Source organism: Oreochromis niloticus, linkage group LG8 (genome assembly GCF_001858045.2).
Source record: "Oreochromis niloticus isolate F11D_XX linkage group LG8, O_niloticus_UMD_NMBU, whole genome shotgun sequence".
NCBI lineage: Eukaryota > Metazoa > Chordata > Actinopteri > Cichliformes > Cichlidae > Oreochromis > Oreochromis niloticus.
Window position 1 is genome coordinate 11,143,911 of NC_031973.2, and position 25,777 is coordinate 11,169,687.

General features: G+C 39.4%; 1 protein-coding gene across 2 annotated transcripts in view; it reads right to left on the reverse strand.

The window, feature by feature from the left end:
• dock1 (dedicator of cytokinesis 1) overlaps nucleotides 1-25,777 on the reverse strand; it is a 191,796-nt gene that overhangs the window by 123,305 nt on the left and 42,714 nt on the right. For both annotated transcript variants that reach the window (XM_019362509.2, XM_013269519.3), the window contains exons 17-24: nucleotides 23,367-23,470; nucleotides 22,610-22,793; nucleotides 11,071-11,168; nucleotides 9,292-9,381; nucleotides 8,403-8,503; nucleotides 8,182-8,310; nucleotides 6,203-6,311; nucleotides 1,300-1,370 (exon numbers count right to left, since the gene is read on the reverse strand). In XM_019362509.2, the coding sequence (XP_019218054.1) occupies nucleotides 1,300-1,370; nucleotides 6,203-6,311; nucleotides 8,182-8,310; nucleotides 8,403-8,503; nucleotides 9,292-9,381; nucleotides 11,071-11,168; nucleotides 22,610-22,793; nucleotides 23,367-23,470 (886 nt within the window). The remainder of the gene's footprint in view (nucleotides 1-1,299; nucleotides 1,371-6,202; nucleotides 6,312-8,181; nucleotides 8,311-8,402; nucleotides 8,504-9,291; nucleotides 9,382-11,070; nucleotides 11,169-22,609; nucleotides 22,794-23,366; nucleotides 23,471-25,777) is intronic.

Here is a 25,777-nt window from a genome sequence, read left to right on the forward strand (position 1 = left end):
AGGAAATATTGTTTATTTTTCAACAAAATTACCATAAAATGACACACTACTTGAACATACATGAGTTTAGTTAAAATTACGTAATTTGCAGCTCCTTTTAAGTCTCATCCACAACCCTGGCAGATTAGCTATTCTCAATTCCTGTTATGAGTTTATGGCAAATCACATATACAGACTTACATTAAAGTGCATTATTTAAGTTGCTTTAGTTGGCTCACAATTGCTACTACCGTTGCATGCCACTCTGCAACCCATCTCCCTTCCGGCTCATTTTTGTCCACCACCGTATTATTTTTTTTTTTTTACTCATGTCAGCTCTTTTCTGTGCATAGGCTGTATGGATAGATGGACATCACAGCCACAGTGACATCATCCACTGGTTATTGTTGCATTCAATATGATTTGAGATCATAAACTTAGTAAAGTTTTAACTATAGTTTATAGTTCTGTGCTTGGGGTCTTTTCAGATGCTCTCCTTGTCAACACCTTTCCATTTAAACTGCTGCAGATGGAATTAATCTACTTTGACTATAGTGGTTGTAAGTAAATTAGGAAAACATTACTTCAGTCTTTACTGAGATTTATTAAGACTCAGCCTAGTTACAAGTAACTGCCTGACTTTTGTCAGTGTGGCCATCTTACTAATGCAGCTCTGTGTTACAGAGTAATAATATTAGTAGTAGTTTACAACATATGATCATATTCTGAACTCAAATGTTCTGTTTTGTCTAACATGAACATGAATTAATTATTTAATCCATGAGCATGTTAGTATTTTATATAAAACAGTATTAAGCTACAGCTGGTGACATGCGCAGTAGACAACATAAACTTAAATAGACATTTGAGTGGAGAGTTTCCAAGGCAACCTGAACTTCTTTAAGCAGCAACCATCACAGCACAGCTACTGAATGTTGAGATGTTGAATAAAAGCAGCTTAAGGTGGAGAGGCAGATAAAATAAATAAACTGTGCTTTTGAAAAAGCACAATATTCCAAAAGCCTGTCTTTGCATAATCTGCACATGAAATTTTAACAAAAGCAATCAAACTAAAGCAAATTACTCTTTTTGTTTCTTTGCAAAAGGCAACTGATTTAAGCATTTTTCTGCTCTGCTGTAGTATTCTGTATCATCCCTTATTATTGAACTCCCACATAGAAAACTTGAAGTTCACAGAGAACTGTGTGATCTGTTATAATGGCATGTTCACTTGTATTAATGTTTAAGTCTCTTAGATAGCTGTTGGTGTCACTTTAATGACATTAAAGCTTAGGAATATGTAACAAAACATGAAATTACCTTAGTTCCTTGGGATCAAAGACCAGCTTGACATCATTGACGATAGTGGGAATGTATTTCAGTGCAGCACCCTTTACGAGAGGAACAAAAAGAAAAAAATATGACAAAGTCATTTCACACCTTAATGCATGCAGCATGCCCTCAGTGAGCCACTAGAGGAGTCAATAATCAAGAGTTTAATGTGTCATTATTTAATATTTGCAACAACCTACCAATACCAATTGAAATTGCTTTCTCTCTCACGCATGCGTGCACACATGTGCACATTTTCTACCATATACATTACAGAGATTGGAGGTTAGAAATTAATTAGACAATTGACTGATAAACAGTTTCATGGACGAGCAAGGATGGATGTTTCTGATTTATGTCAAGCATCAAAATCAGCAAATTAAGACAAAGGATTTAGAGTTGACTTAGTAACACAACTTTCAATTTCTAGAAGAAATGGTGAAGTGGAAGAGGCTAAAAATACTAAATAAACCTGACAGAGAGGTTGCAGGAACTTTAGGAATAGCCAAATCAAATATCTGGTACAGTGTTAAAAAGAGGACTAGGTGATGCCCATGGGTTCTAGACCTCAGGCAGTCATATTAAAATAATGTGGGTTTGAGCTTCTGAAAATGGAGGAGTATAAAAATGGCTATGATCAATCAATTTTCAATTTTGACTGTTGACCTTAAATCCAGTGTGGTGGCATAAAATTTCAAAATGGCATCATTGCCCAAAAAGATATGGACCTAGCCATAACCATGTTTTACTTTATGGTAAATGAACAAAAATAGGATCTAAATTTGTCCATCAATAGTGTCAGTAAGTCATCAAGCACATGCATGCAAAGGCTAGTAACATAACTGCTATGCTTAGCTAAGACGACAACTTCTTCTCTAACTGACTGCCGCTAAACTTCAGCTAGGGTGGGTTGTGTCTTTATAATGCATTGGTGCATTTCAGCCATTGTCTCTCATCGCAATTGGTTTACAGGTGTAGCACATTGGATATCACTTATTACAATCCATTGGGGTTTTTTCTAAATTGTTCATGGTTTATTCCTGAAAACATGTGGAAGAATAATTAGCAATGTTAAAATGAGGTTGGCAAGAGAGCAAATACTGACTTTAGTAGATGATTTCTAAATATTGGATTTTGTGAAAGACACATTTTTGAACAGCAGAGACTAACTGCAAATTAAGATTCAGAATGATTTTTTTTCCAGGGATATAATCATGACTTCCAAACAAACTCCTGCTGTCATCTTAATACAATCTCATCTTATTAAGTATTCTATATTTCACATTCACCTCTCTCTGCAGGGAAAAAGAATTAGGCAGATTTCAGTGGTGTTTGACTTTGATTCAGGTGGCAATTCAGCCTCTATTCTAATAAAAAGTCATCTGCATCTGTTAATGCTTTTTTTACACTTCCAGGAATGAATAAACTCCCACCTGTTCCACAAAAATGTTATATGTTAAGTGTCACTGGACATGTATGTGCTCCCACATACCCTATGCATGTGATTACATCAGTGTGTGTGCGTGAAAGAGTAAGAAACAGAAAGAAAGAGACAGCAAACGCAAGAGAGAGAATGTGTGTGTATTTATTAGATTTTCAGCTGCATGTGTGCTGGTCTGTCCAGATGTTCATCAGTACTCCGATTTTTTTTCCAGAGAGGCATAATGGGACTACTCATTAGCTTCCACCTGTCACAGTGCTTTCACAGGGGTGGATTTGGGAAGAAACCAGGGTTCCTCGGTTTCATGCCCGTTCCTCAAGATCAGTTTTTAATTTACTGACAGTAAAGCTAATATCTCACCCAATTACACAGCAACTGACTCCTAATTGACTCCTGAGCTCCTCATATGGTTGAGTGTGCACATGGATATACTGTAGGTGTGCCAAGGTGCATGTACCCTGTGATTATGTTATCTCTAAAAGCATAGCCGTGCGTGCGCGCAAGTGTGCATGAGTCTGTGTGCGGGTCTTTTAGAGTATCTACACAAATAAACAAACATCCTTGTGTATCTGTTTCTAATCTGGGGTCGCCGAGTTTGAGGTCAGAAGCAAGTAAATATGGGGAAAAAAGAGGGTTTAAAGGTAGAAGGAGAAAGACAGTGAAATAAATACCTTAAGGAGCAGCTAAAGAGCAGAAGGCCAGAGACGACCCAAGCATCAGGACAGTGAAGGTCAGAGTGAAATATAGGAAAAGGAAACACACAAACACACACACCAAAAGGTATAGACAAACAACAGAAATTAACATGGAACAAACACACATAAAAGTACAGATGCAAGAAAAGCCAAGTTGTTATCCTCAGTAACTTCATTGTGTAATACACCCTAAACCTTCTTCCACGAGTTAAGAGTTTTTCTATAGTTTGTCCAATATATACATTTATCCTTTTTATTATCTTTTCATAATTGATTCCAATAATTACTTTCAAGACAGGTCAGATAATGTTCTGAAGATGGAAACTGAAGCCAAACATTGCTGGCATATTACTGACCAAACACTTAGGAAATATCAGGAAATATCTGACCAAGCAAAAGGAAAAAACACAAAGTTTTTATTTACATGTTGCTGAGAACCCCCCACCAAAAAAAACAAACCAAACAAACAAACAAAAAAGCACTCAGATGATTCATACCATGTCTATAAATTAAGTACTGTATGAGGCCACAGCTAGCACGCAGTTAGTCATCGTAGCTTAGACAGGAAACAGGTGGATAACAGATAGTGTGACTAAAGATAGTACCTCTAAAGCGCATTAACAATATCCTGTTTATTTAATCTATTCAGGAAGTTAAAAATGTGAACTTGTGACTTTCCAGTGGATTATGTCATGAGTTACATCTTAGTGGGAAGCAAAAATAGTCGAGCAAATAACCCATTTAATACCTCGACTGTTTCTGCTTTGAAACGTGCCTGTATTATGCCCGTGTACAGTCTCATGATTTTATTTAGAAAGCCTGAAATGTAGAATGGCTTTAAAGCTTTAATTATTAAAAAAAAAATAAATACATTTTTAGTTATGTTTTTCTTTTTGACCTCTGACCTCTTTTCAAACTGTCTGAAATCCTCTGTTTTATTGGTGTGACAAAACAAGTAAATGGACTGCTACAGAGTGCTTTTCACACACACATTCATACAAGCACTTTTTTCTATTTGAAAGTGCTTAATTTTTTTGATTCTGCATCAATTTCAAAATCCTAGGTGACTTCCTTCTCGATGTATCGCATTCAGAAGAGTTTTGGAAAACTTTGACCTTGACCTTGAAGTCCAAGTCACTGAGATTTGAACCTGACTGAGATTTTTAGTAGATACACCTGTGGTATCAATTTGAAGCTGCTATGTTGCTTCGTTCTCGAGTTATTGCATTCACAAACTTGGGTGTCTACGTCACCTGCTCGCCCAGCCGGCAGGGTGACGACAATACCCTATCAGGCTGAGGGGTAAACACTGCAATCACAGCTGATATATCCACATGTGGCTCAGTAACATGAATGGCCCACAAGTGCTGGTATTGGCTCCCAACAACATCTGGGAATGCTCTTAAAGGTGATGGTGGATCTGGGCATCCCTGAGCTCCTGGATAGCCTGTGGCACTGGCAATGTCCATGGCATTAATGCCTTTGTAATCAAGGGGCTGCCTGTGCACTCTGGTCACATGATTCTAGGCATTATCCTGAACTACATAAGGTCTGACAGTGTGGCAGCGACAGATCTGCTGGTTTTGGCGTTCTCTGGCAAATGGCAGTTGAGCTGCATGGTGCTGAACCCACTAAAGGATGCAGATGAGTCTAGCAGTCTGTTCAGAAACATGCACATGACCAGACTGCAGGATGTCAATTTGTAGGGCCCTGGCAGTGAACCTTCTGTTCCTGCTTTCACAAAAGAGCAGATACTGGTCCTGCTGCCGGATTAAGGCCCTTCTACAGCTCTGTCCAGCTCTCTTCTTGTAACAGCCTGTTTCCTGGTATCTCCTTTACTGTCTTGTGACTGTCCTGGGAGACACAGCAAACCTTTTTGCAACAGCACGCATGGATGTGCCATTCTGGAGGAGGTGGCCTACATTTGCAACCTGTGTGGGCTGCAGGTACCATCTCCTACTATCAACAATGACAAAGAAAAAGCAAAACTAGAGAAAATCAGTCAGGACGGACAAAGAGATAGCAATGGTCTGTGGTCAGACCGTGCAGCTATTTGGACCAAAACAACTGAAATGAATTCACAACGGTTTATTCTTTCTATCTGGACAGACTGACATCCCTGAAGTGCGTGTTTTCATTTACCTTTGTTTGATAACACAGTGATGGTTAGATATGTAAAGCAGAGAAAGTGAGTCAGGGAAGACGAGCTGCAAAGGTTAGACTTTAGCTCACTTGAGGCACCAGTGAGCTAAACTGGCACCACTGATATCTCTAAAGTTTAATTGACTTTAAATTATACTACGCTGAATGAATGCTTCCTTAATTCCTCAGTATCATCCCATTTTCTCACAGCATATTAAGTAGTCATTAATTACTATAACTACTACTTTAAGTGGCTAGATTATCTTTCATATTCTTGATTCTCAGCTCTAACAAGTTCACATAAAAAGAAAAAGAAGAATTTGCACAGAGATACGTGGAAAAGACGTGGAAAACAAACAGTGCACAGAACACAGTAAGCAGCAATGATCTGAAGGAATGTTAGCATTAATATCTAATAAACTGCTGTCATAGTTTAAATCTAACAAGGCACATTAATCTCCAATTACAGAATATGTCATCCCAAGCTAATCACATCAGATGTATTTACTATTCACACAGCAGCAGTTATTTACTATTCACAGTGCAGCAGATGAATCTTGGCAGTAAGGTTGAGCAACAGTATGCAGTTGGACTTGAGTGGTAATCAGCCTACCTTCACCATGGCAGTGTACTCTGAATTACTGTTCATCATGTCATTAAAGGATGTGAAAAGGTTCCTCAAGGACTCCATGAAGTCAGCCTCTCCTTTGTTCTCATAGAGCCTGGGAGGAGATGAAGTAGAGAATTACACTGGCAGATGATCACAAGGCTGTTGTGTGTTTCATCCCTGTGTAAACAGCCCCACCTGCACTGGAAATGACAAGAGTTTGATGCTTCCCTGTTAAATCATTAAAAGCAGCCAGCAGAAAGGCCCTGTTTTATCAATGCAAATATTCTTGGATCAGAACCAGAGACATCACTCTTGCTGCCAGCCAGATTAGCATTTAAAACAACATGACAAGACCCCGAAGCACCTGCCTGCTGTCATGCGGAAACAAAAATCAGAAAAATTAATGATCTATGCTAATGACTTTCCCAGAATACTATACAAGGAACAGAAAGCAAATGTCAAGCAAATGTTAGGGTTCAGTGGCTTTACTTTCTCATCTATTCTCCAACTCGAATTACTAATGTTCCTTCCGCTAGCTTGGTTATGTGGAACAAATGCTGCCCACAGACTGTAGCAACCAAACGCCAATGATCGCACTACAGCGAAAGAAAACGCTTTCCCCCCATTTTTCCAAGTGTATGGGAACACACGGAAAGAAAGAACACATAATCCCTCAAAGATGAAAATTCTTAGCACTCACAGAGACCGTAAATCTTAACAAACTGGTCATTAAGTGGAAATGAGCCGAGCAGCAGCTTCAAATAATTTAGCATGTCAACCGCTCAGTTTTAGAGAAATAAAATCAAAACTTGCAAGAGAAACTAAAAGTGTGCAAGGTGAAATGGAGGTAAAGTGTTTAAATTCCCACTCCATCAGATATTACTGGCCTTCTTCCACAGACGTGGGTTTTGTGTGGCTACAATATCTCAAGGGAATGGATGTATTACATGGTACAGGATAGCCACTGTTGAGGGCTTACAGAAATCGTGGGATTAGAGGCATCCGTCTCAGAGCTCCCGCAACAACAATTACTTAAAGCCGCTGCTCACCTGCAACACTAAGGAGCTCAGTGAGCCCTAGAAAGCTATAACAGTCGAATTGAATGAGGTGGGGGCAAATCTACAATTAGGGTGTTCTTCTGCACTTTCATAAAAGTTCTTCACTGACCCACAGTGAAAGGCTAAACATTTGCTGATGTAACCTCAGCACCTTCTTGTTAGGCTCCATCAAACCTAACTTTATAGTTCATAAGAATTTAAAATGACGACTGACTCAGCGACCGTGGCTTGACGGAGTTTGATGCTGGCAACCAACCGAAGAAACCACTCCGACAAGAGCTAACACAAAGTGGGACCACCATAAAGCTTGAGTTTTCTTTTTTTCTCTCTCAGATATCTACGAAAGAAGCCACTTGGCACAAACTGGAACATAGAAAAGAATGGCAGGGCTGTGCTCTGTGAGGTAAAGGACAGAGTGTCCTCTAGACATTGGACAGAAAACCAATCAAACTCTGCACACTTAATTAGTCCAGGATCATACATCAGGCCTTCAGCCACCAACAGCTTTATTTCACAACTCTCGAATATTATCATTCATTTAACGTCCCCACAGCCTATTATAAATACATCCATAGAAACGACCTCATCCAAAGACCATTCGCTTTTACTTGTTTCAACTTTATTACACCGGAGCTGAGGTGTGCTGCAGAGAACTCGGTGTTACAAAACACATTGATCTTTTATAAAAGACGACTGAAGCCAAGAAATTATTTAAAGGAACAGCAGCAATTAAAGAGAAAAAAACGATAAATTTAGAAAGACCATCTTAAAAAGTTCAAAAGCTTGCTTACGCTTTGATAAGACAGCTTATCAGACTCATACTTGAGCACAGTTACACTGAAAATACTCTTCACAGTAGCTTTATAACAAAACTGCATGCATTATGATGCAATGTTACACTTTGCAAAAAAATACCATACGTACTGGTTAAAGAGGACTCTGGATCGGACGATGAACTTGAAGATGTATTCCAGAGCTTTCATGGCCTTCAGCAGCTGTTCTGTCAGCTTATCTGCATTGTCCACATAGTTTTTGAGAACTTTTGTCAGCTTCCTGCAAATAGAAACACAGGGTGTGGATAATGCGCTAATCATAAAGTGGAACACGCATGTTTATAAATGTTTCTGTAAAGAAATTAAACTCACGTGTATGCCAGTGTAGCACTGAAATGCTTTCGAATGTAGGTCTCCAGAACTGGATTAAAGTGCTGGAACTTTCTGTCGGCTATAAGCCCAATAATGAACACCTATCAAACAATAAAGACATAGTTATTAAAAAGTAAATTAAACGCACCAGGAAAGCCTTGCTTAATAATTCAGAGCCCCCCAAAACTACCCGTCTTGCTCAATATATCAAAACAGACTGGGAAATTAAGCAAGGTTGCATTTGGGCAGAAAGCCATTTTCTTTCAATTCTCTGCTCTGCAGATAATCTAGGAACTCAACAAAAAACAATTACTACCACCTTTCTGTGAATGACAAAAAGTGCTCTTTTGAAATGCATGCTAGACAAGTTTCAGCCTAATACCTTGAATCCCATTATCTGCAGCCCATGAGAGGACAAGGTTAATAGTCATAACCTTTTTTCCCCCAATGTAAAGTCTTTTTCATGCTATATATTGCAATAAGCATGTGAGCATGTTCAATGAAAATGCTTCACAGGCACTAAGAATTCATGCAAATCAATGCAGCAGCTATGGAACATGAGTGGCAGTGTGTGGAGTTCAATGCTAACGTACATAACTGGAATAAATAAATTTTAGAACTAAAACAATATAGCCAAAAAGCAACCAAAAATTGGTTTGTTCATTTTTTAGTTTAGAGAAACAACTAAGGGCAGAAAACAGGTAGCTGCATACAAATTAGGGTACCAAACAGAGCAGGGATGCCTGTCAAAAAGCATTTTAACACATGAAGTATTTCACAAGTTATTATATTTGCTTCTGAGCTCCAAACATGTCCAAATGTTTATTGGCGCTGACAGGGAACTCTATTATAAATTATGCGCTGCCGTTACAGCGTGATTCTTCCTTACCAAGGCATCAAACACCAGAGTATCAAAAGTGTCACTGTCAGAGTTTTCCATCATGATGTTGAAGAGAGCATCCAGAGTGTCTTGCAGGAACTAGAATGACAGATGCACGGCATGTTATGGCAGGCCAACAATGAGACGTGTCATTCAAAAACAAAAAATAAAACATGCATATGCTAAGTCCTAATCTCACAGCAAAACGACAAAGTCCACACGGCTCAGTCAAGCTGATCATGATTTTTTTCTCTGGCATGCACATTCAGTTTGTGTCATTAAAGTGATAACTAACCTTAGGACAAACCAATGAATCCGGCATTTAAAGGAATGAAAAACACAAAATGCATGACAACAGCTAAACCGATTGTGAGTCTTTGGGAAATTTTGAACTTTTGTGTAGCATTAGGGAAAACTGTGCAATAGCATTTTTAGGTTTTTATATAGACATTATCCTATAATGATTCAAAGCAAACTGATAAATAAAAATAGAGAAATACACAGCAAAAATATGTTCGTCACCCCGGCCCTAAATACGCCTCTATCATTTGAATGGCGCAACCAAAGTGGCAAGTGAACTCCTGCTGTGACGGTTCTATGCTACCCATTACGCACCCTTTACAGCTGTTAACATACACCAAAATAGTTCTATGAAGAGAGTGATCATTTCCCTGTCAGCAGCACCTCCAGGAACACTAACTATATACACCCTTCCTCTCTGGGGAAACATGCTCCATTTACTCAGCCAATTCTGCAGCAATGTAAAAACAGATGTAAAAGTGTCGGGAACAGAGCCATCACTCTCTACTGCGCTTGGTCTGTCATCTCAGAATGGATGAGATTCATCATCTTCTCAACGAGAAACCAACACATTGTGCGCTATGCGGAGTTTAAAGTGCAATTCGGTCTCACAAAGGCTGGACCGCGTGACAAGGACAACGGCGCAGTGACCTTTTCGCTCAAACAGTGTCACATTAGGGAGATGGGAGATAAAAAACAGAACAGGAAACCTTTAAAAAAAACGTGTTATGAACATATTTAGTGCTTTATGTTAACTACAATGGGGAAAAAAAATGAAATGATGAATAAATAATGTATACTCTTTTGATAAATAGTCTTTTAAATGCCAAGATGAAAATGGTATCTAATTGCCCACCGACAGCCTTGAAGCGCTTTGAAGCAATTGAGTGCTAATGTGGTGGTAATAATAATCACACTCCTGTGGTTTAATGAACTAGTCCAGCTGTGGTAGACATCTATCTGGCCTGATCAAAACTGTCTAGGTGAAGGACTTCTTTAGATAGGCTCCAAGCTGCCAGGCGCCCAACCTGCCCGTGCAAAACTTTCTCTAAATAATGATTATTCATCTGCCCCATGCTGAGCACTTAAAGGCCCTGCCTAAATCTCTGACAGCAGGTCATCTCCTCCCTGTCTGTAGACAGTGTGGGGTACTACGCACTCCCTCCTTGCTAAAGCCATTAAAACAAAAGCAAAAAAAAGTGGCAGCCGATTCCTTATGACAGGCAGCGACATCATTTGTGAAACTGCTGCCAGGAAGCTGTAGCTTTCAGGAAGAGTATGCATCGTTTGTGACTGCATGTTTATGTGAACAGCTGTTAAGATCTGTTTTTGGTCCATTTGTGCCGATCTCTGTCAAAGCAAAGGAATTAGGTACATTTGCGAGGCGATGAACATTGCAAAAGAAAGTGAGACGCATTTATTTATGTTTACTTAAGCTTTGACTGAAAGCGGTTTAACTCAACCGAGCGGAAATTTTGGGCCTCTGACCTTCACAACCTCGCCACCCTCCACCTTCATTAGCTGACATAGATTCTGCTGCAGAAGGCTGGTGTTGGAGCGCCACTTCAGCAGGCCAAGTAGGTCCACTGGAAAAAGACAAAACAAACAAAAAGCTGTCAACACAATGCATAGCTTTCATGCTGAAAATAGTAACGGCGGGTAAGGAGACTGTGCAAGAAAAAGTCCACTATTTGCATTCAATGAGATTTAGGGCTTAGCATGTTTTTCCAAGACATCGCTATCACGTTCACGTCAGTTTACAAATTTCCCAAACACAAGGTTAGCAATTTTGTCCTTACAAAAAAGGGAAAAAAAATCCCTTTGAAAATGAACAGGTGCAAGAAGTGGACAGAAAACGAATGAAAAAGTCTGGCTCCTTGGAGATTAAATATAAATAAAATAAGTGTTTGCTCAAAACTTATGCTGCGTTTGAGCCATTCTAGATTCTGCCAATCAGGGTATCTCTGCCTCTGCGGCATAAATTTTGGCTAGGATTTTTAATTCGAGTCCCAAACATGAAAAATGTGCATTAATAAAACACTTCATATTGTCATAACAAGCTTATTATTTTGATTGTGTGGCTGTGTGATCTACAGAATCCCATTAAAAGCAGCAAATAGTCACATGGACGAAACCAGGAGTAAGCAAAAGAACAAAATAAACAATTTATAATTTAACAAAAGTTTCCATTTAATGTTAATTTTAATTCATTTTATTGTATAATCAGATTTTTCACATACATTTTCCCAGGCACAGTCCTGAGAGATTCCCAGAAACATCTTTATGGTATATTCATGATGGTTTATTAGCTTTCATGAATATATACTATATTCAGCCTCATCTGACTGAAGCGAATAGAAGAATCTCTTTGGCATTCTTGCAAACCTAGTCCCTAGGGGCTGCCTCTCCCCGTTCGCCATGGCTGATTGGCTCAGGAAGAGTCAATCAGCCATGGCAACACAGTAATGGATGCCCATCATCTGTAAACCTGACAGCCTATCAGGGTTCAATCACAAGAACCTGTCTCAACTACCAGGGTCCTCCGTCCCCAAGGAGATATAGATTTGGAAATTGATGCTTCAGCACCTCAGAGAGATAAATGGAATAATGTGAGAATAAATCATCAGGCAGCTTGGTCCCAGTGGGGCAGTGGTGTTTGGAGGCCAACTACGTGTAGCACATGGGGCTGTAAGGCACAGTGTTGTGGGGGTGGGGTGGGATTGGGGGGCAATCAGTTTTGTTCTGGAGAAAAATACTGAGAGCCTTTTTACAAATAACATCTGTCTGAGAATGGATGTCTCCACAGGCAGTGGAAATTTAAAAGACTGTGGAAGTAACTGGCAGATGGAGAGCAGTGGAATAATTAATTCAGAGAAAATAGGTTACATTGTATGGAACGCCAGGACTGCCATAATGAATTACTTAAATACACCATTAAATAATTAATTAAATGTGGCAATAATTAATTAAAATGGGAATTAATTAATTAAATAAATAGTTATGACACATGTAATTAATTAATTATTGACACATTTAATTAATTATTTATGTATTTCACATTTTAATTAATTATTGACACATTTAATTAATTATTTCATGATATATTTATTTATTTCATTTTGGCAGTCCTGGCGCCTGGCTCTCATCATGAATTAATTTTATCTGTCAGCCTCACCCATCAAACTCAGGGGGCGGGGTTAACGCTGATCGACTCAAAACCATTGCTTTGGCCTGGTGGCCATTGTTTTTAGCCCACAACAACCGGCAGAACTGAACTTTGAAAAACCCTGTTTGTGTGTCACCAAATACCGTTTTAATATTTTTTTAGCCGAGAATGTAGTGGTTTAATCTTCATATGTCTGATCGGTTTGTCAAGATACAGCCTCTTTGCAAAAGTGCTTCGATGATTTCGGAGATGTCTGCCCAGTCTCACGGCAAAGCGTGGGATAGACCCGCTCGCCTCGCAAGCAATCGAGCTGTTGTTACCGCCGACAAAGCGCAGGCCCCGGTACACAGCTGCAATAACCCCCGCTGACACTGACTTCTTTTACTGAGGTTATATTTATCGGGGTGTTATTTCCTGATGTTCGTATGTGTCCTACGTGTTTCAGTCGCCAATTCTGAATTATAACTAACATTAAAAACATGTTTAAGGAGGAGAGAGAGGAAATAAATTCGATTAACAGCTGATGTTTGGGTTTCTGTTCAGTAATCAGCGTGACCTGCGTATAAACGCATAAAAGAGAAAACGTTGGTGTTTCCCTCATGTAGTAACTGCTGGCTTTAACTGTACAAAGGTTGTTCGACACTATGAAACACATACAGACTTCATGATGTTCGGCTAATATTTTTATTGTGAATATTAATCATGAGGGTGACCTGTACACCACGGAGCAAGATCAGCATCTCTCCACGATATCTTCAGATCTCTGAGTTAACACAGAGTTTCCCAGCTGACTATCTAACTGTCATCTACGAATATGTCACGGGTCATATCAGTATGATTTTACAGAAAAGCATCCTTAATACTGCCAACTATTCCAGAGACGTGAAAATCTACAGCATAAAGAACACAAAAATATAGCAGTCTAACGCAACACTGTAACAGAGATGAACCGTCAGTTTGTCGCAGATCAAAGTGGAATGAAAGTGATTGGTTGAACAGGTGTTCGTGATCTGTGTTATCTGCATTTTCATCAGTGTAAGAGACTCAGCAGCAGATTAGACTAACAGTTATACATTTAATAAATTACCAAATGAATCCACGATCGAACCTGTTCCGACAATTTGAGTTTGTATTCCCTCAGCTGCAGACTCGCTGCTGTTTAAATGTTTGAGAGGAAGATTAGATATGAAGCAAACATCAAACAGACTCAGTCTGCGGTCACATTTGATATGAGGCCAGCACGGATATTGGCTGTGTCCTGTTTTAAGATCATACATGTAAAATTGTTGTCTGACCTCCGTCGATCCAGCCGCTCAGAGTCCGTGGTTACCATGGTTACTGCATAAGCAGCTATAATGTAAACATTACGCAGCATGGGTGTTTATGTTTTTCATTGCAAAAGAACTGTCTGAATGGTTAACTGACGTTAACTTGGATAAATTATAGTTAAGGAGTATCACAGATAACGCCCATGTGAGCTGCTGAAATCAGTAGGCTATTACTGAAATACACGTGCTATATCATAAACTACGATATAAATAGGGAGGTCCTATTAACATGTTTAGTTTTAAAGGACACCTTCCTGCCTTTAGTCTCATTCATGAGCAGTATTAGTTTTCTTCTAACATCCAGAAGTCTGCACGATGTGTTTCACAGTTTGTAACAAACCTTTTACAGTTAAACATAACATGACCGAAAAAGCAAAAAAAAAAAAAAAAAAAAAAAAAAAGAGAGAGAGAGAGAGAGAGAGAGAGAGAAATCACACAAATTATATGTTAAGCTCATTTATTTTTAGTTAAGTAAACTCTAAAAATTCTAACATAGCTGGTGCTTAGAATACAGTTAAATAACTATTAAAAACAGATGATATAATATTTCTGTCCAGGTTGCAGTCTTCATCTTGAACATGCTGTTGCAAACTCTGCTCCTCTCGGTGGAAATGCGCCTTCTCTTTCCTCTTTGTATAAAAACATTTTAAAAGTCAGTTTAATCTCAAAATTCACTGTTAAATCCGAAACACACCAGATAAAGAAAAGCGAATAGTTCAGTCTAACACATGTGCCAGTGAACCATTAAACGTCTGTAAAACTCTGCAGTTATGAAACATAACTTTAATTTGAGCCAAACCGATTTGCTCAGTTGTAAATAAAACAGCGAAGTAAACGTGACCCGACAGACAAAACCTGAGTGAATTAAGTCCAGCGTTTAACCACTGAGAGCTAAAACTCAGGTGAGGTTTCAAAGCTGTGTGCAGGTAATTGGACATCAGCTGCCGATAAAGTGGCTTCGCCTATAAAGTCCTCTGTAAGGAAACAAGCTCCAGCAGCTCTGCGCTCGGGAAAAATACTATATTTACTTATGTTGTGCAGAAAAATGCGCTGACATTGCGTTATATCAAGCACCGGCTGCCCAGTTAAACTGTGACTATCACCAGGTAACGTGGGCGTGTTTCTTGAATTAGTAGCAGGTGTTAAACAGCTGACAGGTGAGGAGGACGCATGCAAGTAAACTGAGGGCCTGCGAGCTGATCGCTGGTGTCCTGAGAAACATGTCAGCTCGTTCTTTATGTTACAGAAGCACAGAGACACAAGACCAGGCGGAAAGAGACGATCGTTCGGTGAAAATGCGAATCTGCGAATGCAACATGTGGAACACGGAGAGTGGGATATGTAAACAAACCGGTTGACGTAACCCCCTCGGTGCACTCTGCATGCTGACTGTTAGCAGAGCTACTGAAATCTCTGAAAACATCTGAGCACTTTTGCAAACATGTTCTATGTTGATAACCTGACCAGACATGTGAAGATTACAGCGCGACATTCGCGTGTAGTTGGTGACAGAAAAACGGGGTATTTTAAAACTACACCACCACCATTGCTGCCTGTGATTTGAAACGCATTCTGGGATACCTGGCTGCCTCAAGTCTACAGAAGCAATCGATTATCTAGGATCGACCTGTTTTGACTTACATTGCACGGCAACCAATCAAATGTTAGAGAAGCTGCATGGGCAGCGTTAACCCCGCCCCGTGAGTTTGATGGGTGAGTCTGACAGATAAAATTAATTCATGATGAGAGCCAGGCGCCAGGACTGCCAAAATGAAATAAATAAATATATCATGAAATAATTAATTAAATGTGTCAATAATTAATTAAAATGTGAAATACATAAATAATTAATTAAATGTGTCAATAATTAATTAATTAAATGTGTCAATAATTAATTAAAATATGAAATACATAAATAATTAATTAAATGTGTCAATAATTAATTAATTACATGTGTCATAACTATTTATTTAATTAATTAATTCCCATTTTAATTAATTATTGCCACATTTAATTAATTATTTAATGGTGTATTTAAGTAATTCATTATGGCAGTCCTGGCGTTCCATAACATTGTCAATGCGCAACTGAAATGCAAAAGACTTCACATTACCATTTGAAAGTTTGTTTACGGCACTCCTTCACAAAATCAGTTTTGTTCACTTTTAAAAGCAAACACAACCACTAAGGAGTCTTGATAGCTTGTTCTTTGCCGTTAATAGTGACAGCCTTGTATGTAGTCGTTTAAAAGTTTAAAAGTACAGGCTTCTTCAGCGCACTGATGCTGGAGTAGCTTCAATACGAACATGGATTCCATACTTTTAAAGCTGCTTTGTTCACAAAATGCGTTTTCTTTCCAGCAGAGGTAGGAAAAGTATTTTAATCGATTTCACTGGGCTAGGTTCTCTCCCACGTGTGATGTCGCTGAATCTTTGCTCTGTTTAGCGAAGCACACTGCAAATACCCAGGGAAGAGCTAGGAGCCACTTCACAGGAGCTCCCAGCACTGGGAGGCCGCCTGCATAAATCTAGCTTAGTTAAAAAGAGTGTTTCATCTCAGATGTGGGGATCAGCAGTGAGGAGCCATGAGTATGAAGCATGCAGTCTGTTGCAAGGGGCATTTCTAGGGCTCCTTTTTCCCTTTGCAAGAATAAGTGCTCAGGATAAACTGCTGGTGAGCGAACAGGCATCACACCCATTCATACAGGCACTTTTTTATAAGTGCTTTCCATCTAATAATTACACTCTGGTGGACGGATCAGAAAGCAACTCGAAACTACGGGTTGAACCACCAACCTTCTGATTAGTAGATGACCTGCTCTACCTCCAGAAACAGATCTTACCACAATTACATTACTAATCATATTAATTATACTGTCACATATTCTCCAAATGTAAACATCAAATTGCTGTTTCAGCCAACCAACAGTCAAAACAACCCGAGATATTTGGTCAACACATCACATCTGATGAGCTGGAATCATGTAATCATTTCATTTACAGAAATGCAGAAAATGGGAAAGAGGTGACTATTGGACAAACACACCTAGATCTTGAAGAGCTTCTGGGTTTTTCATAAAGAAGCCTGACTCTGGTATCATGGGAAATATTGTGGATAGATTAGCCACAAAATCAAAACCAAAGACAGGTAAGTAAATAATATTGATCCTCTAATAACAATGCAATTTTCTGCTGTTTCTTGTACATTTTTTTTTTTCTGTAGAAGGGATATTGGATGGATGGATAAAAAAATGAGGAAAAATAACCTCTCTTTTTTAAAAAAAAAATCATTTGACAATGGTAAACTAAACATGCACACTGCTACACAGGTAAAAAACAAACAAACCCTGCAGTAATGGCTAAAGGAGCATGGTAACAAGCCCAAGGCATTGACCTAGCATCCAACCTCCCTGGATTCCAACTCAGAGCATCCGTCCAAACCACTGAAACGAGCCACACAAGCTACTGAACCCAAAGCAATAGCTGCCAATGTCCTCATGCCACCTGCAAATTCTGTATCCCTAATGGATAAGAGCTATTCTGGTCGCAAAAGGAGAGCCTACACAATATAAATGAGGCGGTGTTAATGTTGTGGCTGCTCTGTGTACAGTGCTTTATTAAAATAGCTGGAACCTTTTCCTCGAGCTTTAGCGTGGGATGATATATCCCATACAACACACAGCTGCACAAAGTTTAATCAAACTTTGTGCAGCGACGAGGCCATCTGATCCCCAAGCACCCACCGGCACCTTGCAAATTATCAGCACAAAGTGACAGGTAAATATGGAGAGTGGAGCTGCTCTACAGGAGTGAATCTACAAACCAGGACACATACTCCCCCCCCCCCATCACTCTCGCACAGGGAACAAGATAAATCAGAAAATGGCAGGCAGAGAGGAGAAATAGGAGCAGAGAATAGTGCTGATTGATATATGCTGCATACTACGCATCTACATAACAGCTGAGACAACCATTTGAGCCACTATCATTACTTACAGTAGAGAGGCAGGCTCTCCTGTAACTGAGACGGCTCATTCATTGACATCACCATCCCCTGAGCCGAGTAGGAGGGCACACACAATTGTATTTAAATGACAACTTACACCACAGACTAAACTTAATAAGCTTCAAAGGGAACATTGCTATAACAACATGCGACACCCACCGCTTTCACACATTATACGCAGAAGCCCTCTGACAACAGAAACCTCCCGTTGTCCTAGAGAAATGCCCAGAGCCTGTTGTGGGTCTGCAGTGATCTCATTAATGAGGCTTTAAAAATGTTTGCTGCGCATGCTATTAGGTTGTATCCCGGACAATTAGCTTTATCGTCATTTCACGTCTTTATTAGACTGCAATGATTTAGCACAAAAAGTGCTGAAGTCATTACAAGTGTCACATAAAGCCTGTGCTGCTGATAGGTCAGAGATTCAGCTGTAGTTTTTAAATTGCCAGCACGTCAAGACCATGCATCGTCGTTAAGGAAACAGCTGATCTCACCAAGGTATCTGTCAAACTTTGGGATAATCTCCCTCCTAAATTCATTTTTTTACTTAGTAGTCTTAATGTTTACATGCAGATTTTTTTTCCCCCTATAGTCGGGCCGTCGTATAATCACAAATGTGAAAACATCTCTACCTGAAAGCGCCTTTTGCAAATATCGATCCTACTCTTCAGAAAAATTCCTGGTTCAGCTTTGACCTAATGTTTTGTAGCTTTATGTGACCTCTGCAGTGACAGAGTCTTACTGCCTATTTGAGTGGCTGCTTTAGCTTTATCACCACATAGAAAGGATAAAGCAGCCTTATTGCTGGCTTGATTACAGACCTTTTTTTTTTAGGTTTATATGGATATTGTAATCTCAGGTATTGCACCCAAGTCTCGAACCATCCCTCATTTCTTCATATTTTGTTAGGAAAATGGGAAATACATACACTAATTAACTGAAATGCAAAAATCTGTGTTTGGGCACTAATCAGTTAATCAGCTGTTAATTAAATGACCTTTTCTTCCTGTTCTTATGATCAGTTTAAACTTCAGCAGGTTTTCTTCACCATTCCCATACTTCTAAATGCACTGAGATGCTGTCATGTGATTGGCTGATTACGTATTTATGTTGTGTTGGCCAGTGGTGTTGGGGATCTCATTCAAATTGATAGGAGTCATTTTATAGTCACATTTTAAGATTTTATATTATTAGTTTTCACATAAGGCCACTTATTCCTGAAAGGAGTTTTTAAAGTTTTAAATTATATTTAACATCTAAAGAAAGAGAAAAATGGTTTACAGTGGATTTTCTTTTCACAGGCCTACACAAGGATTATTCAAGGGATTAAAGACCACAAACACACATGATCTTACTTCAATAATTTACTCCAAGCTTTTTTCTTCATTCTGCCCTTGCTTGGCGGTTAAAAATTATCTTTGTGTTAACGTGAATACAAAAACGTAAGGGCATGATTCACTCCTTATTCAAACAGGGCATTGCTCTTGGCGAGTAAAACAATTAATTTCAATTCAAGTCAAAGTTACCCTGCAGTGTGTCTGTTACTCATTTATTTCAGACTGTGGCCAAAAACACAAAAGAAGCTTTAATTTTGGCTCTAATTAAAATTGTGATTCAGTCTTGCATATAACAAAAAAAACAAAGGAGCAAATTACATCCAGTGAAAAAGAAAGCAAAGCAGACATTTAGGTTGGTTTGGTTTAGCTCTGTGAAATCAGAGCTAGGAGCATCTGACCACTCACACAAAAGAGAACAGCTTTTCACACAATCTACCTACAACGTTATGAACACAGCTAAGAAATACCAGCATGTTCAAGAGGGTTTACGCTGACATCTGTGGGGATTTATAAACATGCAGAAAGGCTGGTGGGAACACAAGATGCTAAAATCCTTAATCCACGAGCCACAGTGGCAGGCATGGGGATTTCCCAAGCTTAATAAGAGTAGATCTTCACGGGCAAATAAAAAGGCTGTTGTTCGCTCAACAGAGATGAACTGGAATCTAACTGAGACTGACTGGCGTACAGAGAGTAAAGAGAAAAGAAAGTACTTTAGAAGTAGGAATAGAGAGGAGGAAAACCATTCCTGGCGCTCAGAATGTGGAAAAGGAAAAACCAGATAATAAGAAAAAATGTTTAAAAAGCTGAAGCTAAGGCATCCTACATTAAATGATATGCGGTCAGTGTGTTCCTATGATCCGTTTGTCAAACCCAGAGGCTACGGTCCATCGGTGGTTTCAAAATTCAGGGTCTACCTAGCTAAGATACAGTAAAGAAATCTTTCCTCCCCCCCAGTGAGAGCTCTTTTTATGAGTAAATGTGAGCAGGCATTTCATCAAGCTGGAATTGTACTTCTCTGTGCTACAACAAAAGTAAATCCACATACATCGCTGGGATTTTCTCTCATGTGTGCTACTTTTGTTATACAGCACCTCAAGAAAGAAGAGATCAGAGAGCATGTGGTCAGTGCTCATGGCCACTTCATTAGGTCATCTGATCTCCCGCTCGTTAATACAAATATCTAAGCACCCAGTCAGGTGGTGGCAATCCAATAGTTTAAACATGAGGACATGGTGTAGAGAACCTCTTTAAGTTCAAAACAAGTATCTGATTGAGGAAGAAGAAGGGTGATTTCAGTGGATGTCAACGTGGCGTGGTTCCATTTCAAAAAACCACTTCCATACTTGGATTTCAACACAACCATCTCTAGGATTTACAGGGAACGGTTCAAAAAGAGAGACTATCCAGTGAGCAGCAGTGCTCTGGGTGAAAATGCCTTGTTGATGGCAGAGGTCAGGAGAATATCCACACTGCTCTGAGCTGACAGGCAGGAAGCAGTAACAACAGTAATCACTGCTTATTACAACCAAACTATGCAGAAGAGCATCATTGAATTTACTATAGAAGATGGGTCACAACAGGAAAGATCACACTGGATGCGACTCCTGTTACATAACAGAACAGGGATTTGAGACTGCACTTCACAGATGCTCACCATACCTGGACTATGAAATATTGGAAAAGTGTTGTCTGGATGGTAGGGTCAGAATTTGGTTTAAACAACATAAAATATGGATCCATCCTGCCTTATATCAATGGTTCTGGATGTTGTAGGTCAGCGGTCCCCAACCCCCGGGTCCGTGAGTCGTTTGGTACCGGGCCGCGAGAGTTGAGGCTCGGGTGTGAAATTTATGGTTTTCAGGTTTTTTTTATCGTTTTTATAGTTAACTTTGTTTCCCTGGTTCTTTTCCTGTTTGGTATGAATAAATCATCTTTTTTGGGTTTTATTTTGTTGTATTTATCCGCAACACCTTAAAGGCCGGTCCGTGAAAATATTGTCGGACATAAACCGGTTCATGGTGCAAAAAAGGTTGGGGACCGCTGTTGTAGACGATATAATGACACGGGAAGCATTTTCTTGGCACATTTTGGGCCAACTCTGCAATTACTGTCTATGTCTATCCCATTACGACCACAGTGAACCCATATTCTGATGACTCCTACAGCAGGATATCACACCATCTCACAAAGCTCAAATCAACTCAAACTGGTTTCCTGAACATGACAGTGAGTTCACAGCACTCAAATGGCCTCCACGGTCACCAGATCTCAATCCAGTAGAGCACGGGATGTGATGGGATGGGAAATTCACATCTAAATCTGCAAGCTGCAAATCTGCAGCAACTTAGTGATGCTGTCATATAACTATGGACCAAAACCTCTGAGAGTATATCTGTATATCAGGCAGCAGGAACGGATTAGCCAAGTCACACTGGAATAAACAACTAACTAGATTCATTATTTTTAATTAGGAAGTTATTTATTCAGCTCTACTAGAAGATTAATTATGTAAATTCTATTTTGAAAGTGCAACAGTTGTTAGCTACCATAGCATGGAGGAATCTAATGAAAAGAGGGTCAAGAACAGCCACTCGATTTCTTTTATTTGCTTTAGTTGTCGAGTTAATCGCAAACTGTGGTCCAGACTGAAAAGCACCAGTGACAACATTTTCTGTCTTGATTGTTTTCAGTGCTGTTTTCTTTGATTTAACAGTTGTTGGGAAGCTTTTATTAAGATAAAGTAACTTGTTGTCTTGAACTCAATTAATATTATACTGACTTCCCCACGTTTCTTGTCAGCTCCGCTGGATGCGTTTGTGCAGGGAGGTGTGCTCACTGTGAGACTAAGAGCAGGGAAAGTAGAAACTATGTGGTAACTATGTAAAGCTAGTGCAAATCAATTAGGGAAAAACAAAGATCAATAAAGGATAAAATATACAAATATGAATGGCATGGTTAAGACAAAGACAGCGACTATAAAAAATGCTTAATTTAAGGATTCAAAATGCTACAAGGCTGATGTCACAGTAGCTTCTTTCATTTTTTTATATAATATCTAAGCTGACAATACCTTTCCATGTGTTTACTGACGTTTTGATACATTTTCCACAAGAGCATAATTTTTAGCTTAAAAAAGCAACTTGCACAGGAAAAGAGACAAATATTCATTAAAATATAGAAGCTGTTACCATTTTGGGTAAGTTTGGTAGAGCAGACCAGGGTGGAAATCTGAAAGGAATCCTTGCTGATGGTGCAGGTGCCCAGGTTCTGGGTATTTTTTCCAGTGGTGGAGTAGCCTTTCTCTTCCATCTCCAGCTTTGTGGAAGGTAGGTTTAGGTACAGAGAAGAGTCCTCTAGCTTCTTTGCCTCCGCCTAGTTTTAGAGAACAAGTCTCAGTCAGTTTATTGGTAGAAACCCCAAATTACTCTGTACACATTAAAACAATGTTGCATTCTATAGCTGTGGTTTTAATGGATCTCCCTTTGGTATATATTATCAACAAAACAATTTGTGTGTTTTTCTACCAAGCTGTTGCATGTGAGAAAAATATCATTCATTTCCAAATGCAGGGTTGACTGACGAAAACAACAATCCAGAAAACATGACAAGACAAATGTAACAAGATGGATTTTTCCCATATGAACTTTTTAATTAACATAAATGGGCACCGTAACACAGAGGTATCATTATGCAAGGGTTTTTAATTGGAAAGTACTCTCATTTCATTGTGCGGGCTGATGTGTACCAGCTACCCAATTCACAAACAAAGCACTGATGGCAGGCTGTTATGATGACAGTCGCCGATACAATAGGGCAGTTTTTCACCTACAACTTATTTCATGGTCATTTCACAAGGAGAGCGGGCTGTCTGACGAGTAAGCAGCAAGAAACAAAGATTTCTAAGTGTGTTCATGGGATGTTTTTGTTTTGTCTTTTTACATTTACCTTGTACACGATGAGATCATGCTCACCGTCCCTCAGAGTGGTCCCGTCATACCTCATCAGTTTCACAAAAGACAAGGCAAATATCTTCTCCGATTTATCTTTGGCTGTGGAAGGAAAAAGAAACACACAAGCAATAAAGACAACTTGGTTACTGGTGTTTACATTTGAGACTAAGACTGCGTTCATATATACAGTTCGCTTTTTTTGTACCACAGCTTACGTTTGCTTTTTGTCTCATTTTGCAAAGCAAAACACACCGCATCTTTCGTACGTGTGCAGTATGCTTATGTGAACAATGTTCGTCTTCGGGAACAAAAAAAATAGATCCCATTGCAGTAAACCATGCAGCACTGCTGATGTTACAACAAGTCATTAACAAACCAGCAGTCTGAAAGAAGTGATAATCCAAACGCTAACCTCAGCACTACACTCCCTGAGTCAGCTCCTGAGTTAGCACAAGAAACTACTGTTCCCCTCTGATGTCTTTATTAATGCTATGGCTGCATCTGTCCGTGAACTGTTTATTTTTCACCCTGAAGTGAAGCAAATGTACGCGCGCCGACTGTTGAGACCAATTATGCATAGGTTTGAAGGACTTGTGCAAAATATAATGCGAGGGACGTGGGAGATGCAATCACAGTTGGTTGTTATATAACAATATGTGCCTTAAAACAAAAAAAAAATGCTAATTACAAAAAGGAATATTACTCAAGTGACAGGCTTTGGATTAATCCACACTTCCGGTTTTCAAATGAATAAACAGTTGCACTTGTGCTCTGCTGCAGCTGTGACCAATTTGTATAATCCTGCAAGAGTGGAGGAAAGATGCTCGTGGTTTATGTGTGAATGTGCAGACACATGCGTGATTGGGAATGTTGAGTGGAAGCGCTGCATAAACAAGGAAGAGAGTTACGACTTTGTCCTGTAACCGGGACTTTGGATGGGGCCACATACATCATCATTGCGGATCAACAAGCTCAGATTTACGCGCAGGGAGACGTGATTCATCGAAGTATATATCTTGCATTCTATCTGCATAAATCCCCTCATTGGTTTGCTGCCTGCAACTCACCGGTGAATAATTGCTAGGCTGAGAGGGACCAGTGGAGGGAGAACACTGTAGGCATGCCATCCAATAATACCAAACGTATTAGTGACTTCCTAAAGGGCAGAGAGCTGAAAACTCTTAATTTGGACAAAAAAGGTCACTTTCGGGACAGAGCTACTTCTTTAAACCAATCGAAGTCCGATTTGTGTGCGAGTTTGGCAAACTTCCCCCTTTAAGGTGGGCTGTCACTTCAAATTTAGTTGACTGAACTGTTCCACATTTTAAAGCCTACCTGACTCACGAAGCAGTGGCATAAAGACAGATGAAACGAAAGTGAAAAGATGGCAGGAATCTTTTACAGCTACGGCAGCATCCGTGACAGCAGCCATCAGCCTGATGAGGCCTGACAATGTTAGAGTGCTACTCTGACGCACTGTGTTAGAGCTGGCCTAATTCTCAACCACAGGGCTGAGATACTGAACACATGAGCTCCACTAGTGGTCTTGATGAGCAGCTCTGTCACTCTGTGTATCCCCTTAAAGTTCAGCTCTAGCTAGGAGCACATCGAAGGAAGCAGGAAGGACACAGCCACATGACAGCGCAGGCAGGCAATACAAAGGCCTGACAGCCTAAATCTGTGCTGCTTTTCATCACAAACTAATCACATGTAGAGAGGTTAAGGAGTGCTGTATGTATCTTCTGATGGAAAAACAATATATTTTTACACAGCTGTTCTATCTCCGTTCAGCCTTTCAAATATTAATATTAACTGGCTGATTACAGCACAGGTAATAAGTATGCTAGAAAACCCACAATTAAACCTGGTTGCTCCCACCGAGTTAAGTGCATGTATGAGCAGTGAAGGAAAAAAATAATCAGTGGAGCTCTGCAACGGGTTAAGGTTGCGCCAGTTGACAGCTGTCAAAATGATTATCAATAGCTTGCAAGTTAGCGAGCTTGTATTCCCTTTAAATGCTTTAAATGAAAATCATAAGTATTATCAAATTCATATTAAATTTAATATGATATGCTAGAGTTTATTTTGACATCTCTAAACAGCATAAAGGGGATTATACAGTATCTTTTAGAAAAAGTGCTTTTGGCAGTCAGTCTTTTCTTACTGAGCAGCGCAACATACTGTCATAGTCTAAAATAATGTCACTTTACGTCGCTGTTTTTCACTGATTGTCCACTGATGTGTTTTTTGTTTTATCAATCAGCTGTTTCGGTCCCTTATATGTGCCTAGATAACCTTAGATCTTTTGTTTTCCGTTTCTTTCTATCAGTGGCATCAATCTGAAACGGAATGTGTATTAAAATTAGCTTGTATGACTAAATCTGGCACATTTACATAATGGACCTA